At 46.5% G+C, this 14319-nt stretch overlaps 2 protein-coding genes across 8 annotated transcripts; both read left to right on the forward strand.

Moving 5' to 3' along the window:
• The first annotated feature begins 7801 nt into the window (after positions 1 to 7801).
• On the forward strand, positions 7802 to 11696 carry LOC121590648 (nucleolysin TIAR). Of its 7 annotated transcripts, XM_041910491.1 has the most exons (6): positions 7802 to 7996; positions 8838 to 8884; positions 9781 to 10469; positions 10569 to 11131; positions 11209 to 11308; positions 11385 to 11696. In XM_041910491.1, exons 3-6 carry the CDS (start codon positions 9917 to 9919, stop codon positions 11546 to 11548), a joined length of 1380 nt encoding a protein of 459 aa, XP_041766425.1. In that variant the 5' UTR covers positions 7802 to 7996; positions 8838 to 8884; positions 9781 to 9916; the 3' UTR covers positions 11549 to 11696. The 7 variants fall into 7 exon arrangements, with proteins under 7 accessions (XP_041766425.1, XP_041766424.1, XP_041766423.1 ...); XM_041910490.1 differs by lacking the exon at positions 8838 to 8884 and having other exon boundaries at positions 9054 to 10469; XM_041910489.1 differs by lacking the exon at positions 8838 to 8884.
• Positions 11697 to 11869: 173 nt separating this feature from the next.
• LOC121590283 (uncharacterized serine-rich protein C215.13-like) lies at positions 11870 to 13525 on the forward strand. Its single transcript, XM_041909796.1, has 2 exons — positions 11870 to 12691; positions 12863 to 13525. The coding sequence occupies exons 1-2, from the start codon at positions 11870 to 11872 to the stop codon at positions 13523 to 13525; spliced, it is 1485 nt and encodes a 494-aa protein (XP_041765730.1).
• Positions 13526 to 14319: the final 794 nt, after the last annotated feature.

Raw genomic sequence — 14319 nt, forward strand, 5'->3', positions numbered from 1 at the left:
AGGGCAATGCATCCACGCAGCCCAAGTAAGGCGGTTGGATAGTTATTTAAAATTGATGCAAACAATTCTAACATACTTGAGTGTCGGAGCTTCGGCTGGGGAATGGGACACTGAAGGATGAGTTAAAGTGATGTTTCGTTTCGTATTGGTTCGTTGGTATGCTAGATAAATCAGAGATGCTTTTTGAAACCTTCCAGGAATGTACCGTTATGCTTCAAACTACGGACAGCTTCAAATTCCGGACATTTGGCTTGTTTTTATTGAATACCTTCGGATCTAGGCACTGGTCATACCGTTTTTTCGCATATAATTGCCACGATTACAAGCAAGGAATTTTAGCTTGTTTAAAATTCCGTACAGCCAAATTTCCGGAATTGTAATTATTACATAAAAATACGTTTTTACACAGTGATAATAGCAAGAAAACAACGATATTTGAAGAGGTTTGTGACAAATGCATTAATGGCCGTACGGGAAAGGCCGCCAATTCGCGTAGCAGTTCTTGGGTTGCATTCATTTACGAGTACGAGAGAAAAATAACATCCAAAACCCCGTTGCATTTAAGACCGTCGTTCTGTCGGTCTAGGAGTACACCAACGTACAGAATCGAGTATCCAGGCCTTAAAACAAGTTAAAAACTAAAAAGGTGTAGTGTGTGTGTGTGTAAATCAAAACGTCCGTGATATGAAACATGAGCTCAACACTGTCCGGAATGTGAAACAAAATATCGTTACAGTTTCATGAGTTTTTGCAGTGTTTCGAGTAAAATTATTGGGAATATTTTTTTGTTTCTCAAATGTAGAAGGTTTGCTTTAGTTAAGTGAGTAATACAGATGTTTGGTTGATTAAAATTTAATTAGTTAGAAAATATTAAATGCCAAAAACGTCTTAAGTGTCCGTACTTCGCAGCAGTACGGTATAACTTTATACAATTTGAGCACTCAGTGAAACGATAAAGGGATCGAGAGAAGATGCCTTGGTATGCTTTGGAATTAATAATGCAGTAAAGTATTTCTTAGCCAATCATTCAATGTTCTGTGAAATTTTGATGACAATAGTACAGCCATTTTCTTCTGTTTGTGCTTATACATTTAAATCGCTGCTTTAAACCGATAGTTATATTTCACCTCTTTGAGGATCATATGCATCTACCATCTATTAATACCTTCACAGATTGTTCCCTTAAAGCAATTACCAGCATTAATATGTTTCTGTTAATCTCCTTGGATGAATCGATCAAATGAATTGGCCGCAAGCAATATTGTCCTGCATTCCTCGCGCACGGTGGCACGATCAACTGTAACAAATTCCAACGAAAAGCTCTCAATTGATTGTGTATAATTTATTGCGAACGAGACGAACCCACACAAACACGTCATCGTCTTCTACTACTACTTCTGTCACTGGCCCCCCAAGGAACCCGATTCGATTCCCTTTGTGCTTGGCCGCTGATTTTGTGCCCATGGTGAGAAGATTATCCAATATCATATCCATCTGCAAAGGAGCGTTGAATCATTCAATAGCATGAGCCCCGCCTCGGTGCGGTTTGATAGTTGTGGTTTAGCACCGCGTGCTTCTTGCGCCACCCATCCTGTCCCGGTCCACGTAGCTGTCTTAAGAAACGCTCCAATCGAACATTGTTATGCAGCGAATGTTTATCTTTCATATCTACCGTTGGCCTCGCCTCGGAACAGGGGGTTTCTAATGTTTTTCCTTCCTTTTTTTGGGCACTACGTAGCTCAATTCTGCATCGAGTCCCTATGCCAACCGAATCGAACAGTTCTTCCGAATTGTTATCTTTCGGTGAAGGGATAATATTTCGACAACGATTTCATGCTCGACATACTCACACACACACACACACACACACACACACACACACACACACACACACACACACACACACACACTAAAACCGGTACGCCAAACGACCGTGAGCGATTGGATGCTTATCGATTTGCACGAGCGTACGGACACGGTTGGCAGGGCCCGTACCTGTGCCAACGCCGGGGAGTTGTTACTACATTTATTTTACCGTTTCGTCTATCTCTGCAGTTTCATCGTTGTGTAGTTCTGTTGCGTCTGTCGCATCCTCCACACACTCATCCACGTACATAGCTCTACATGGAGAGCTATCACGCTAGAATGATTTGTTTAGTCAGAGGAAAAATGGGCAAAAGTTCGCTTAACTACCCTTTTCGCAAGTTTGTCGGTTGACAGAGCGGATGGATAGATTGTGCTCCACAATCAACTCACTTCCATCGACAGCTAATTTCGAATGTTTGCGTGATTATTTTACAACAGTGCACACGAAATGCTGGCACACGGGTGAGTACACTTTCCAAATGTAATCATAATACTTCACAAACTGATGGCATCGTTTTTTTTTAAATCTCTTTGTAATGTACATACGTGGAAAGTTAAATGACCTTCGTTAGGACAGTGGGTACGTTAGACTTATTTGCCTTGCATTCAGAACATAATCTTACTTACCTTACAGAAGTTCCAGAAGGTCCACGCGCGGGCTCCAACAAGCCCGAACGTGATCAGTGCCCTTTGATCATCCGGTTCTGGTACTGGTACTGATGAATCCAGGAAGCCTGTAAAGGCCGGCATACACCATACAAGGCGTAGGTTGTTTCATCAAGGTAGATGATTGATGAGGTTCGATCGATTAACTTGTTTTCTCAGAAAGAGACTCATACTTTAAGTTACTGATGGTTGCCAAATTGCTTACTGTGAAAAGTAAAAGCATTCGCCAGTCGCTGATGATAGCAATATACACGGAAAAATAATCAAAATAAGGAGTAAAACAGCAAGTTATTGAGAAAGAAAAATGATCTACATTTTTTACAATACCTATGTCTAGGTCACGCTAACTGTACTGTGATGCAATTCAACATTAACTGCATTCTTTTTGTCAAAGCATCATTCCCTTTTTTCAGTGTTGCTCCCATCCGTCGTAGCGTTGCAGTGACAACAAGGGCCGTGGCATTACAATACCTACCTGTGATTAACAAAGCACACATCATTTCGCTCGTGTGTCACTTCAAACGGTAGCTAGGGAAACGTTACGTTACAACATCCCGGGCCCAGAAACCTCTCCCGTTAAGTGCTGCCTGTACTAACACAGTGTGATGGGTCGTTGCGCGATGCTACATAATTAATGACGAACCAGACGTTCTGGTGCAAAGTGCGCGACAGAAAAAAAAGGCTTTGCAGAAAAAAAACAGCTTCACATTTGTAAATTTTGCAGTCTATCTAGGCTGCATCGCTTGCAGCCCCGCTGACAGTGTGGTAGTGTAAATAATTTCCTCATTACTTTGCACCACGCAGCTTCATCAAAGTGGCTTTTCGCGTTATCATCGTCATTATCATGGCCTCCGGTGATGCTGTTATTTTCCACTTACTTATTGCAAAAGGTGCATGAATTGGTTCATATATGGTTTCAGCATAAGCAAACAAGTGGTGCTTACGTACTTACCAATCAACAAAATTACGATACTGTATGTACAGCTGTAGGAACTGGTCATTTGCTCATACATTTCAGCTGACATTTATTGTATTTTTTTACTGGGTGTAATCGTTCTTCTTCTTCTTCTTTGGCTCAACAACCGATGCCGGTCAAGGCCGGCCAACCCACTTGTGGGGTTGGCTTTCAGTGACTTATTGAATTCCCCCCATAGCAGGATAGTCAGTCCTACGTATGGCGGCACGGTCTATTTGGGGCTTGAACCCATGACGGGCATGTTGTTAAGTCGTACGAGTTGACGACTGTACCATGAGACCGGCTGTAATCGTTATTGTTTTTAATTTTTTCTAAAGCTATTCTATAACTTTCGCTCATTTCTTTATTTGTACTGTGTCGCTTCAACGAACAATACGATATTGTGTGATTAATCTTTAAAGTCATACATTTTACACGGCAATCTTCATAGTGCAATACTCGGTTGAATGTATTAACACTCTGGGCGCTATGTGGCTCGCTTTGGAATCACAGCTTTGTTCACTGCCCTTCTCTGTGATTGGTCTCTCAGCAACTCTCAGCAGAGCGCATTGCAGCGGGAAGAAAGAGAGAGCGCATATTGCAGAAGCGGCATCGTACGTGAGGATCGGAAAGAGAGTGAACGATCGTAAGCCAATGAAACGCTCTCATCGCTCTCTTATCTTTTACTGTTTTCTCCGCAGAAAGCTGATGCAAAATGCCAGCGCCCAGAGTGTTAAAATCACCAGGAAATGACAAATTTGATACATTTCTGCAAATTGTCCAAAAAATGTTCACATTCTAGATTGAGTTTTTGAAGTATGTACTTCTTCTACGGCGGACATTCCGATCTATACAGGTTTTCTGTTACCACGCAATACAGTCTTATTAGTTACAACGCAGCCAAATAGCCAGTCCTTGCTACGAGGGGAACGTCCATGCTAGGCATAAAACCCACGACGAGCGTGTTGTTAAGTCGTGCAAGTTGAGTGGTAATATAATCTGTATTGTATTTGTAACTATCGGTTTTATACACATGGTAAGCAGTGTTATATATGATGCAATGCGACATAATACAGATGATGATTGTTTGTTTAGTGATTTAGTTGGGCTTAGCATTGCGTGATATTACACACTTCAATCTAGGAGGAACTATTATCTCGCGGCAGTATTTATATCAACGGATTTGTTGGCATAGATATTTAGCTTCAGATTCGCCTGGGCTGGACATACATTCCGAGTCTACGGTTCTAATCTCAGCTGGATGCATCAATAGCCAGCATAGCATCAACGCAGCCACTAGTCCTTATTTGCTCATGCGTTTTGATTGGGCACTACAAATGCAAAGAGGACAATACTGGTACAAATTCATAAAATTCACCATTTTTTTGGTTACGGCTTTTCAATTCTTTTCATCCTTTTCTCCTCACTTCCGTTTTCCTCCCCTGCGTGGAGAGGGGTTCGAGTTTCCCCCTTTGCTAGATTTCTTTTGTTTGGATGGTATGGATGGTTTTATTGAAATTTAGGATTACTCTCTAATCGGTTTTAAAGCATCCGACAAACATTTCCCTGCACTGACTCTAAACATCTGTTAACAGCAACATAAAATGTACCCGTTAGATATTACATTATTTTCGGATTAAACAACAATCCCGGAACACATGCCGTGCAAACGATGCTACAAAAAAAAAGAAAAGAAAAGAAAAGAAAAACGACGTACAGCGAAAATCCTACCCCAAGCATTGTAAGCCTTACTTTAGTCCGTTCCAATTCCTGGAAGGAGATGTACTAAACTTTCACCGCAAACTCTACCACATTACAATCATGTGAATTAGTGTGTGAGTGTGTGAATGTAGGCGTGTGTGTGTGTGTGTTTTGGTATGGGTACGAGGAACAATAGGAACCGCATTAGAAATTGTAATCTCCGGGTAGCCTCGCCAGTCATTCGTCGACGCTGAAAGGTGCTGAGTTTACGTCGGTTTGTTCGCAACTTTGCCATCGCTTCCGGTTTCCATCGCTGTCCGTAACGGCGTGCAATAAATTCAAATCAAAACCCGATCCTCGATAGTACGCCATGCGATAGTAGTTGCAACGGGCGATGCAAACGCTCGTTTTGCAAATGCTCGCTTGCAAGGACGATTAATTACTAATTCATGAGTGTATTCGCGTTGGCTTGGGCACACTTGGGCACACGGCGCGCGAACCGAAACCCGCAGTCAAATCGCAACACTCACGTTTGCATCACAAATGTAAGGCTGAGACTGGAATGGATGACGAATGTAGTCTATGTAATAGTAAATAATCATGGTTTAAACCAACTATCTAGACGCCAGGAATGTTGTAAAGCCCACGGTGGTTGTTAAATACTTACTTCATAGTATGAATGATTGTTTCAGAACAAATGTTTGAAAGTAAGAAAAAACCATTTTAGGTGTTAAAAGTAATCAAAAACCGGTAATGAAAATGAAAAAAAAGGAAACAAATAATTCCATGAAAAGTACGCCCAAAAGTATGCAAATGGTATTGCAAAACAACGTTTTGAAGTAGTTCGTAGCCCCACGAAACAGAGGTAAATGTAATCGAAAGGCAAAAGCTGCTGCTAAACAACGCAAAACAAGTTGTTTGCCATCGATTTGGTGGATTTTTTTTTCTCCAGTTTTCATAAACCGATCAAAGCTTAAACGTAAGGCCACAACAAACTAGTGCAGAGAACTTTTCAGCCAATCGAGTTTTGAAGCATTCAATTTGTGCTGTGCGCACTGTAAATGGTACCATGCTACGCTCTGCTTTTGCCCGAGAATTTAATTTTCTGTTCCAGTTATGAGTACTTAAATGGCCGTAAATCTAATTTCGAATGTGTTCGTGCACTCTAAACCGTCCCGTGATTGCTCATGCCAGTGTGGCTGGCGACGATTTCGATGTATTTAGCCCGTCCCGTCGCTTAAAACGTTGCACGGAAACGTTGCCCGCTTCGCACCGATTTGAACAATAACAACGCTAATGGTTAATGAAAATGAATGGCTGTAAAGTTTTGCTGCTCCAGCCTGGCCAAAATGTTTTACGTTTCGAGTAGGTGGTGGGGTGTTTTTTTTTTTTTTGTTTAATTGTATTTCTGCCCAACAATTCTGGCCTTAGACGGCCTAAGCGATGGTATCATATTTGGCTTCTAATTTCGTGGACGTAGGCGCAAAGTGTGACAGGTCAAGAAGTGCGCATAAAAGGTAAATTAAATATATTTTTGGGCCGTTTGAAGCGGTGTCGTTCAGTTGCCTCTGCAAGACCGCGTCTCCCACCCAATTCGTGAAGAGTATGGTCTGTAATGCGCTAATGTTGTCGTTTTGTTTTTATTTTTTCCACCGTTTCATTAAAAAAAGATCCAGGACATTTTAAACTACACAGCAATAAACTGGTGATGGATCATGGAGATGGAGATCTGGAAATGAATGGTGGGTGAGATATTTAATGGTGTGTTAATGTATTCAACATTTAAATGTACGATTTTTGTACACTGATGGTAACCGGCATCTGGCTGCCCCAGTGTTAGATCCGATTTTAACTTTATAGTACATACAAGCCGTTACGCGTTTAAGCCCTTTCAATTACCACGGGTCAGATATGCGTACACTTAACCCCTCAGAAACGTTCATCCCTGGTGGTTTTTATTTTTAACTAATAGTACAGCATTTTAGCAAAGACTGCAGCCTAACACAGAGTTGTGCACGACTTTGTTAGCAACATTTGCATGCAGCACCGTGATTTCATACAAGTACTGTGTGTGCGCGGAACAAAAATTAAATAACGGGAAAAATTATTTAGTTATAGGGTTAATGTTTGTTGTGCTTACTTGATAGTGGGACGGTAGACAACATGAAATAATCAAATCGCGCAAATATTATTTTTAAATTTTTTTTAATCGTTTTTTTTTTCAAATGTCTTGCCTATAAATTCACCACATATGTCCCTATCGTCCCATAGTGCATTCTACCAATGCGTTTATAGCTGCTGTTGCATTACTGCGATGTTTTATCGACGCGGTAATGATGAAGAATTTATTCATTTGCTGGCAGTGTTTAAAAAATGCATCTTAAACGGAAAATAATAAAAAACAATAAAATACAATCCATCACCGGCACAAAGTAATGAAGGATTATTCATACAATTCAAAAAGGAACTTTCTTCAAAAATCGGCACAGGTCCGCTGCAGCTATCAAGGTTATTTTTCACCGGGCTGCACAAGACTGCCAACCTAAACGTACACAATCGAAATTTTTAGCTGAACAAGAAGAAGGGAAAGCAGCACAAGAAGCGGCAGAGTAGCGAAGCAGAGGAAGATTGGGAGAAAACGAGAACGGATCGTCCGGTTAAAGTGAACATTTCATTTTACCCGCCTGTCCAGCCAGTGGCAGCGAATTCGTGCACCGAAAGACGAAAGGTTGCAGCAAAACGATTGGTGCCGCCCCGACGAAGTACACAACCGGAGCGCGTACGATTAATCGTACGAATTAGAAAGAGGTTCGTTCCGAGCTGTGCGGATACGGGAGGGTTTTTTTTTTACTTGCTTGCTTGGCTGCTCGTTTGCCCGCGGTGGTGGTACGTGTTTGTTCTTGAGAGTATCGTGAGTGGGCAATCGGAAAGGTACGAAGAAGGGTGGTGTTTTAGCGGTGCAGCAGCTGAACCAACCGGGCAATTGTTCTGCTAAATGCCACCGTTCGCCGAGTCGATACAGTTTTGCTCTTGCGTGTAAGATTTTTGCATTACTGGTATTTGTCTGGAATTGAGATTGGTGGGCAGCGTGAGGTGATAGAAATTGGATTTTGAGGTGAAAATAGGGAACATTCAGGGCTTTGTGCTCAACAGTGTGTATGCGCGTGGACGTGTGAGTGTGAGTGTGTATGCACGTTGGTAGTGGTAGTGGTAATGGTGGTGGTTTTATTGTGTCCGTCCGTGCTGTGCAGATCCAAGTGTTCGAAGGTAAAAGCTTTTACCTTGTGCGTACATGTGTGTGTGTACGTGAAAATGTATGCGTGAGAGAGAGAGAGAGAGAGAGAGAAAGGTAGCATGAGAGTGCGTAGAGAAAAGCAGAGCACGACCGAAAGTGGTTCAAGAATGGCGAAAGCGCCGCATACAAACAGTCCTGTATTTTTCCGTGTGTATCTATGTGTGTATGTGTGTGTGTGCATGTGTGTTTAGGTGTGTGAGTGTGTGGGTTTTGTATGTGAAATCTCGATGGATGGGGTGACAAGCGCGATAAAAGATACTATTTCCCCAATGGCGCTATATTGTCTTTTATTGTAATGTTTTTTTCCCTTTTACGTTGAGTTTTTAATTTCAATCTTTCCTTACCATTCTATAGTGCTAAAAGAAAGTGAAAGTTGCATCAAACAACGACACATGATCAAGGTTTACATTGGTTTTGTGGTTGACAAGCAACAGCTACCCGGAATCGAAACCGTGATTTGCTCGTGAGCATCTTCGCGTCGCGAGCTGTTTCATGTAGGGATTAAGCTAATCACAGTCAGACACACTCACACACATTCATACATACACTAACACGCCCGGTCGTCTATAGTGGTGCTGTGTATATCCAGTGTAGGCTCGGGTGTGCGATTCCTCGAAGTACGCAATACCAAATCAGCCGGCAAACGCGCGGTCGGAAGTTGTCCACCAACGCGGTCGCCCTGAAAAATAGGAAATATTCATTCAAATCAACGTTAGAGAGAGAGAGAGAGAGAGTGTGTGTGTGTGGTACGGCAACGCAACTGGCGACCGTCGTGGTGTGTCCTGGGACTGTTTGTTAGAAAGCGCCCAAAGTCTCTCGCCCAAACGGCACTCTCAGCTCAGCCAGAATTTCTGCCACCCATCACAAGCTAGGAGCGCGCCTACGGTCCCCGAAAAAAAATCGCCGAAGTACGCGCGCTCGCTCGCCTGATCCGCTGTGTTTGTGTGTATGTGCGTTTGTGTGTGTGTGTTAGTGCGCATTAGTGCGTGGAAGCAGAGCACCACCAAAGTGTGTAGGATTGTTGCGTGCGTAGTGTGTTAGTGCTCCGACCGGGCTATATACTCACATACACACAGCATCACGAGCATACATTCAAACAAGACTGAATTTCGGAGAAACAAACGGACGCTGCCCAGGGACGAGTTTGCAGGACGAAAACACCTGCACACTTTTAAGTTTGAGGAAAAAAGCAGTGAATTGTACCGAAAGCCCTTTAAAAACCAAGAAAAGAAAAATTACCAGTGTAAACGTGAACGTATTTCAGTTCGGTAGGTTAATTCTTCCTTCTCCCTTAAAGCAATCGTAGTTGGCTGTGGTGCGTGTGTGTGTGTGTGTGTGGTTCACTGTGGGCGCTTCCGTTGCAAGCAGCAGAGAGACGTCATTTGCCCCTTAACAAGGAACGATAACAACAGATAAAACAAAAAGACAGCAAAATGACAGAAGAATCCTACCCGAAGACCCTGTACGTGGGCAACCTCGACACGTCCGTGACGGAGGAGCTGCTCTGCACACTGTTCAGCCAGATGGGGACGGTGAAGAGTTGCAAAATCATACGCGAAACCAGCATCGACCCGTTCGCCTTCATCGAGTACGCCAACCACCAGTCGGCCCAGACGGCGCTGGCCGCGATGAACAAGCGGATGTTCCTGAAGAAGGAGATCCGGGTGAACTGGGCGACGAGCGCGGGCAACCAGCCGAAGACGGACACGAGCCAGCACCATCACATCTTCGTGGGCGACCTGAGCCCGGAAATTGACACGGAAACGCTGCGGGAAGCGTTCGCGCCGTTCGGCGAGATTTCCAACTGCCGGATCGTGCGCGATCCGCAGACGCTCAAGTCTAGGGGGTACGCGTTCGTGTCGTTCGTGAAGAAGGCCGAGGCGGAGAATGCGATCGCCATGATGAACGGCCAGTGGCTCGGTTCGCGCTCGATCCGGACGAACTGGTCGACCCGCAAACCGCCCGCACCGCGGGAGAACTCCAAAGGTAAGGCAGAATTGTGTTCGACCATCCGAGCGATCTAACAACCAGGAAACGAACTAGGAACTGTTTAAAAAATGTTCTCTTTTTCTGATTTTGCAATAGGAATTAAGAGCGGCAAAACGCCCGGCTTCGAGGAGATCTACAACAACACCAGCCCCACCAACACGACCGTGTACTGTGGCGGTTTCCCGCCGAACGCGATCACGGACGAGCTGATACAGAAGCACTTCGCCCAGTTCGGCCACATCAACGATACGCGAGTGTTCAAGGACAAGGGTTACGCGTTCATCCGGTTCGCCAGCAAGGAGTCGGCGGCGCGGGCGATCGAGGGCACCCACAACAGCGAGGTACAGGGCCACCCGGTCAAGTGCTACTGGGGCAAGGAGAACGGCGGGGATGTGAACAGCAACGGCATGAACACGTCGGCGATTGCGGCCGCGGCAGCGTCCGGCATGATCGGCATGAACATGAACGGCATGGTCAGCCCGCTGCAGCAGATGCAGCCGAACGCGGCGGCAACGGCCGCCGCCGCCATGGTCGCCCAGCAGCAGCACAGTGCCAATCCGCAACTAACGCAGGCGTCGGCGGCGGCGGCGGCGGCTGCGGCCGGCGCCCAGTACCCGTACTCGGCGGCGGCGTACGGCCAGATGGCGTACTGGATTCCGGTAAGTATGGTGGGAGGCGGGCTGTTCATCGGTTTTGCATTGTAATACTCATTCTGTGTGCTCTCCTCGTTATACAGAGTGGATATCCGCAGATACAGACCCAGTACATGCAGCAAGGGTACTACACCTACCCGACGGCGTACGCACCGTCAGCACCGCAGCAAACGGGTACGCCAGGTTAGTAGAATTTTATGCACAAAAGAAGTTACACGTCGCTACCAACACCGCTTATTTGTGCCTTCCACCATTGCAGGATACCGCATGATGCAACCAAACATGGCAGCAGGCTGGGGAATGCCGACGGTGCCGACTGTTGCCACCAACGGTGCTGCTGCGGCGGCGGCTGCCGCTGCGGCCGCTGCCTCATCGCAGCAGCCGGTGATGTACGCGACGATGCCCCAGTTCCAAACGCAATGAGAACTATTGAAAAATTACTCTACCAGCAACAACATCATCAGCAGCAGCACCAGCGTTAAGTCCAGCACCCACAGCAACATCAACAACAACAGTACGAAGAACCACGCTAGTACCAGTATCGCGAAACCTTACAACAGCAGCAGCAACAACAACAACATCAACAGTAGCAGCAACAGCAGTCTCCTAAGCATTGTTTCACCCTCCCCTGCCGCAATCGCGGGCAACAGTAGCAAGAACAATTTCTGCCTGATGCCAAACCTGCCCCTTCCTTCCGCATCGGGAGCTCTACTATCGTCGGGCACGTTCGACAACTTATCCGCAATGTCGTCCACAACTGCTGCCGCTGCTGCCTCGAACGGCGGATCCATACTGCTCGGCGGCGGTCACTCTACCACCAGCAGCACAAACTCCACCGTTGCCGCCATGGTAGCGGCAGCGGCCGCCGCTGCCGCAGCAACACTGAACAGCAAGCGGCATCCTCCCTCCGCAACGGTCGTTTCCTCATCTCAGCTTCTCGTTTCGAACGGTGTGGGGAGTGGTAGCAGTGGTAGCAGCAGTGGCATTGGAAGCACACTGCTTTTCAGCGGCAGTCACCATCGGCGTCTTCCACTCAATCCATCAACGTACCAGCCGCCGCAGCAGCAATCGACAGCATCGGCCGCCACAGCGCACCACATGACGGCGGCAAACGCGATAGCGGCGGCGGTCGCCGCAGCAGCAGCGACCGTTGCCCAGCAACAGCGCCAGTATCGTCAGCAGCACCAGCACGGCTACTCGACGACGGCCACGCTAGCCGCATTATTCCCGCCAATGAGCAGCACGCTTCGGACAAACAGCAGTAAGCTGCTGCTGCCGAGCAGAAAGCAACACAAATCCATCACAGAGCGCAGCAGCAGCGCAGTTCCTACATCTGCATCGAAGCAATCAGCGCTGGCAGTGAGAAACAGCACGGCAACAACCAGTGCCGGAACCGTGTCGACCTGTGGAGGCGGCGGCATCAGCAGCAGCAGCAACATTCCATCCGTTACGGTTGTGCCCTCCTTGTGCGGCGGCGGCGAGGTGGTGGGGGGTAGTGAAGCGACCGTGCGCACGCTAGTGGCAACCGTCGGGGCAACGAGCACGATCGCCACGCTGGCCGCGCCGGTACCGTCGGCAATGCTACTATCGGCGTCTTCGGCCAGCAGCAGCAGCAATAGTAATAGTAGTTGTAGTAGCAGTAATAGTAGTAGTAACCATAACGATACCATCGGTACGACAAATCATTCCCATCGGGCTGCCGCCGATGGTCTGTCTCCGTCCGCATCATCGTCGAAGGTCGATGGTGGTGAGTTTAGCTCGTCAGTGTCGTCAACCGTGTTGATGCCGTTGATAACGAACCCGCAAAGCAATGAACCCAACATCAGCAATAGTGGTGGAACCGGTGGCGAAGATCTTTCACACGCAAGCGTACCTACTGCCGTTGATGGCGAGACTGATCCAGCAGCAGAATCGTGTACGGAAACGGCAGTAGCAGCAATCACATCAGCAGCAGCAGCACCGCTCGTTGAGGACGGCACTGTAACGGTTGTCAATGGTGCGGACGGGATCGCACAACATTTTACCAGTCGGGACGAGGAGTGCTCCAACTCCACCATCACCACCACTAGCAACAGCAGCCGTAATGCTCTGAAGCACAAGCTAACTTTTGATGACGATGACGACGAGCGCGAACCGGCCGTACCGGCAAAAGTTCGAATATCGGAACAGGAGGATGATGATGACGGTTGTGCATGGGCGGCGACAAAAACCATCCAAACGGACGTGGCTGGTGATGGTGTTATCAGCGGAAAGCTACATCACGAGACAACTAAGAACTATGGTGGTAGTGGGATGCATAATACCATCGGCGCGTGTACTACAAACGGTGCGATCGAGGGACAAAGTCCACAAACCGATGGTGGTTCACCCACGGAACGGTGCAACAATATTCCTTTATAGATGGGACGGATGCCTGGATCGTAATTTAATTTGTCTGATAAGTTCCCTTCCCCCCTCCCCATTGCTGTTGCTGCTGCACACGCACACATTCGATTGTCCTCATCACCACACAACCACCATTCGCGTGCAGCGAAGCGAAAGGAAGAAGGTTTATTTTGCTAAACAGACGACTTTTTTTGTTGAGATAAGGGAAAGAGAAAACAAAGCTCATACACCCACCACCACTACCCCATTCCTTTAAACACAACCTTCCAATTAGGTTCAAGCTGTAACGGTGAATTAATCTAGACCACCACACCCAATCCTTGTCTGCAAGCCACAACGCCGGACCCCATGTGCCCCATAGTGTAAGCGAAATGAGTTGTAAAATAGGACAGGAAATGGCGCACACATGCACACTTGTGGCTGTATGTACAAAATGCTTATATCTATGCGTATAGCTTTTTGTTCATTATTGCGTCAAGGTTGTTTTTTTTTTTTTAGCATCTGTGTGTACCACAGGATCCAAGGCGTAGTAACGCTTTCCTCGCGACGCTTCTGCGTTTGTGATCATCAGTTTGAATCCGGTGCGCACACAGCAGCAGCAGCAGCATCGTGATTTTAAATTGCGGGCTGATCGTCCGCCAAAGACTGACACACACAACTGTCCCTGTTGAAAAGTTCAAAATGATGCAAAACACGTTCCTCTCTCTCTCTCTCGCTCTCGATTTTACACAGCCCTCAGTCCGGGTAGCAGTGCGGCAAAGGAAACCAGTTTTTGACCAGTCTGTCTGCAGTCAAAAAAAAGGACACAG

This window comes from Anopheles merus, chromosome 2R, assembly GCF_017562075.2.
Source record: "Anopheles merus strain MAF chromosome 2R, AmerM5.1, whole genome shotgun sequence".
Classification (NCBI taxonomy): domain Eukaryota; kingdom Metazoa; phylum Arthropoda; class Insecta; order Diptera; family Culicidae; genus Anopheles; species Anopheles merus.

What these genes read in the sequence shown, in the direction of transcription:
- LOC121590283 (XM_041909796.1), top strand. Translation starts at nt 11,870, where the DNA reads ATGTCGTCCACAACTGCTGCCGCTGCTGCCTCGAACGGCGGATCCATA. An exon ending in TCGCCACGCTGGCCGCGCCG is followed by an intron (nt 12,692 to 12,862) that starts GTACCGTCGGCA and finishes TCATCGTCGAAG; the next exon opens with GTCGATGGTGGTGAGTTTAG.
- LOC121590648 (XM_041910491.1), top strand. Translation starts at nt 9,917, where the DNA reads ATGACAGAAGAATCCTACCCGAAGACCCTGTACGTGGGCAACCTCGAC. An exon ending in ACCGCGGGAGAACTCCAAAG is followed by an intron (nt 10,470 to 10,568) that starts GTAAGGCAGAAT and finishes ATTTTGCAATAG; the next exon opens with GAATTAAGAGCGGCAAAACG. An exon ending in AGATGGCGTACTGGATTCCG is followed by an intron (nt 11,132 to 11,208) that starts GTAAGTATGGTG and finishes CTCGTTATACAG; the next exon opens with AGTGGATATCCGCAGATACA.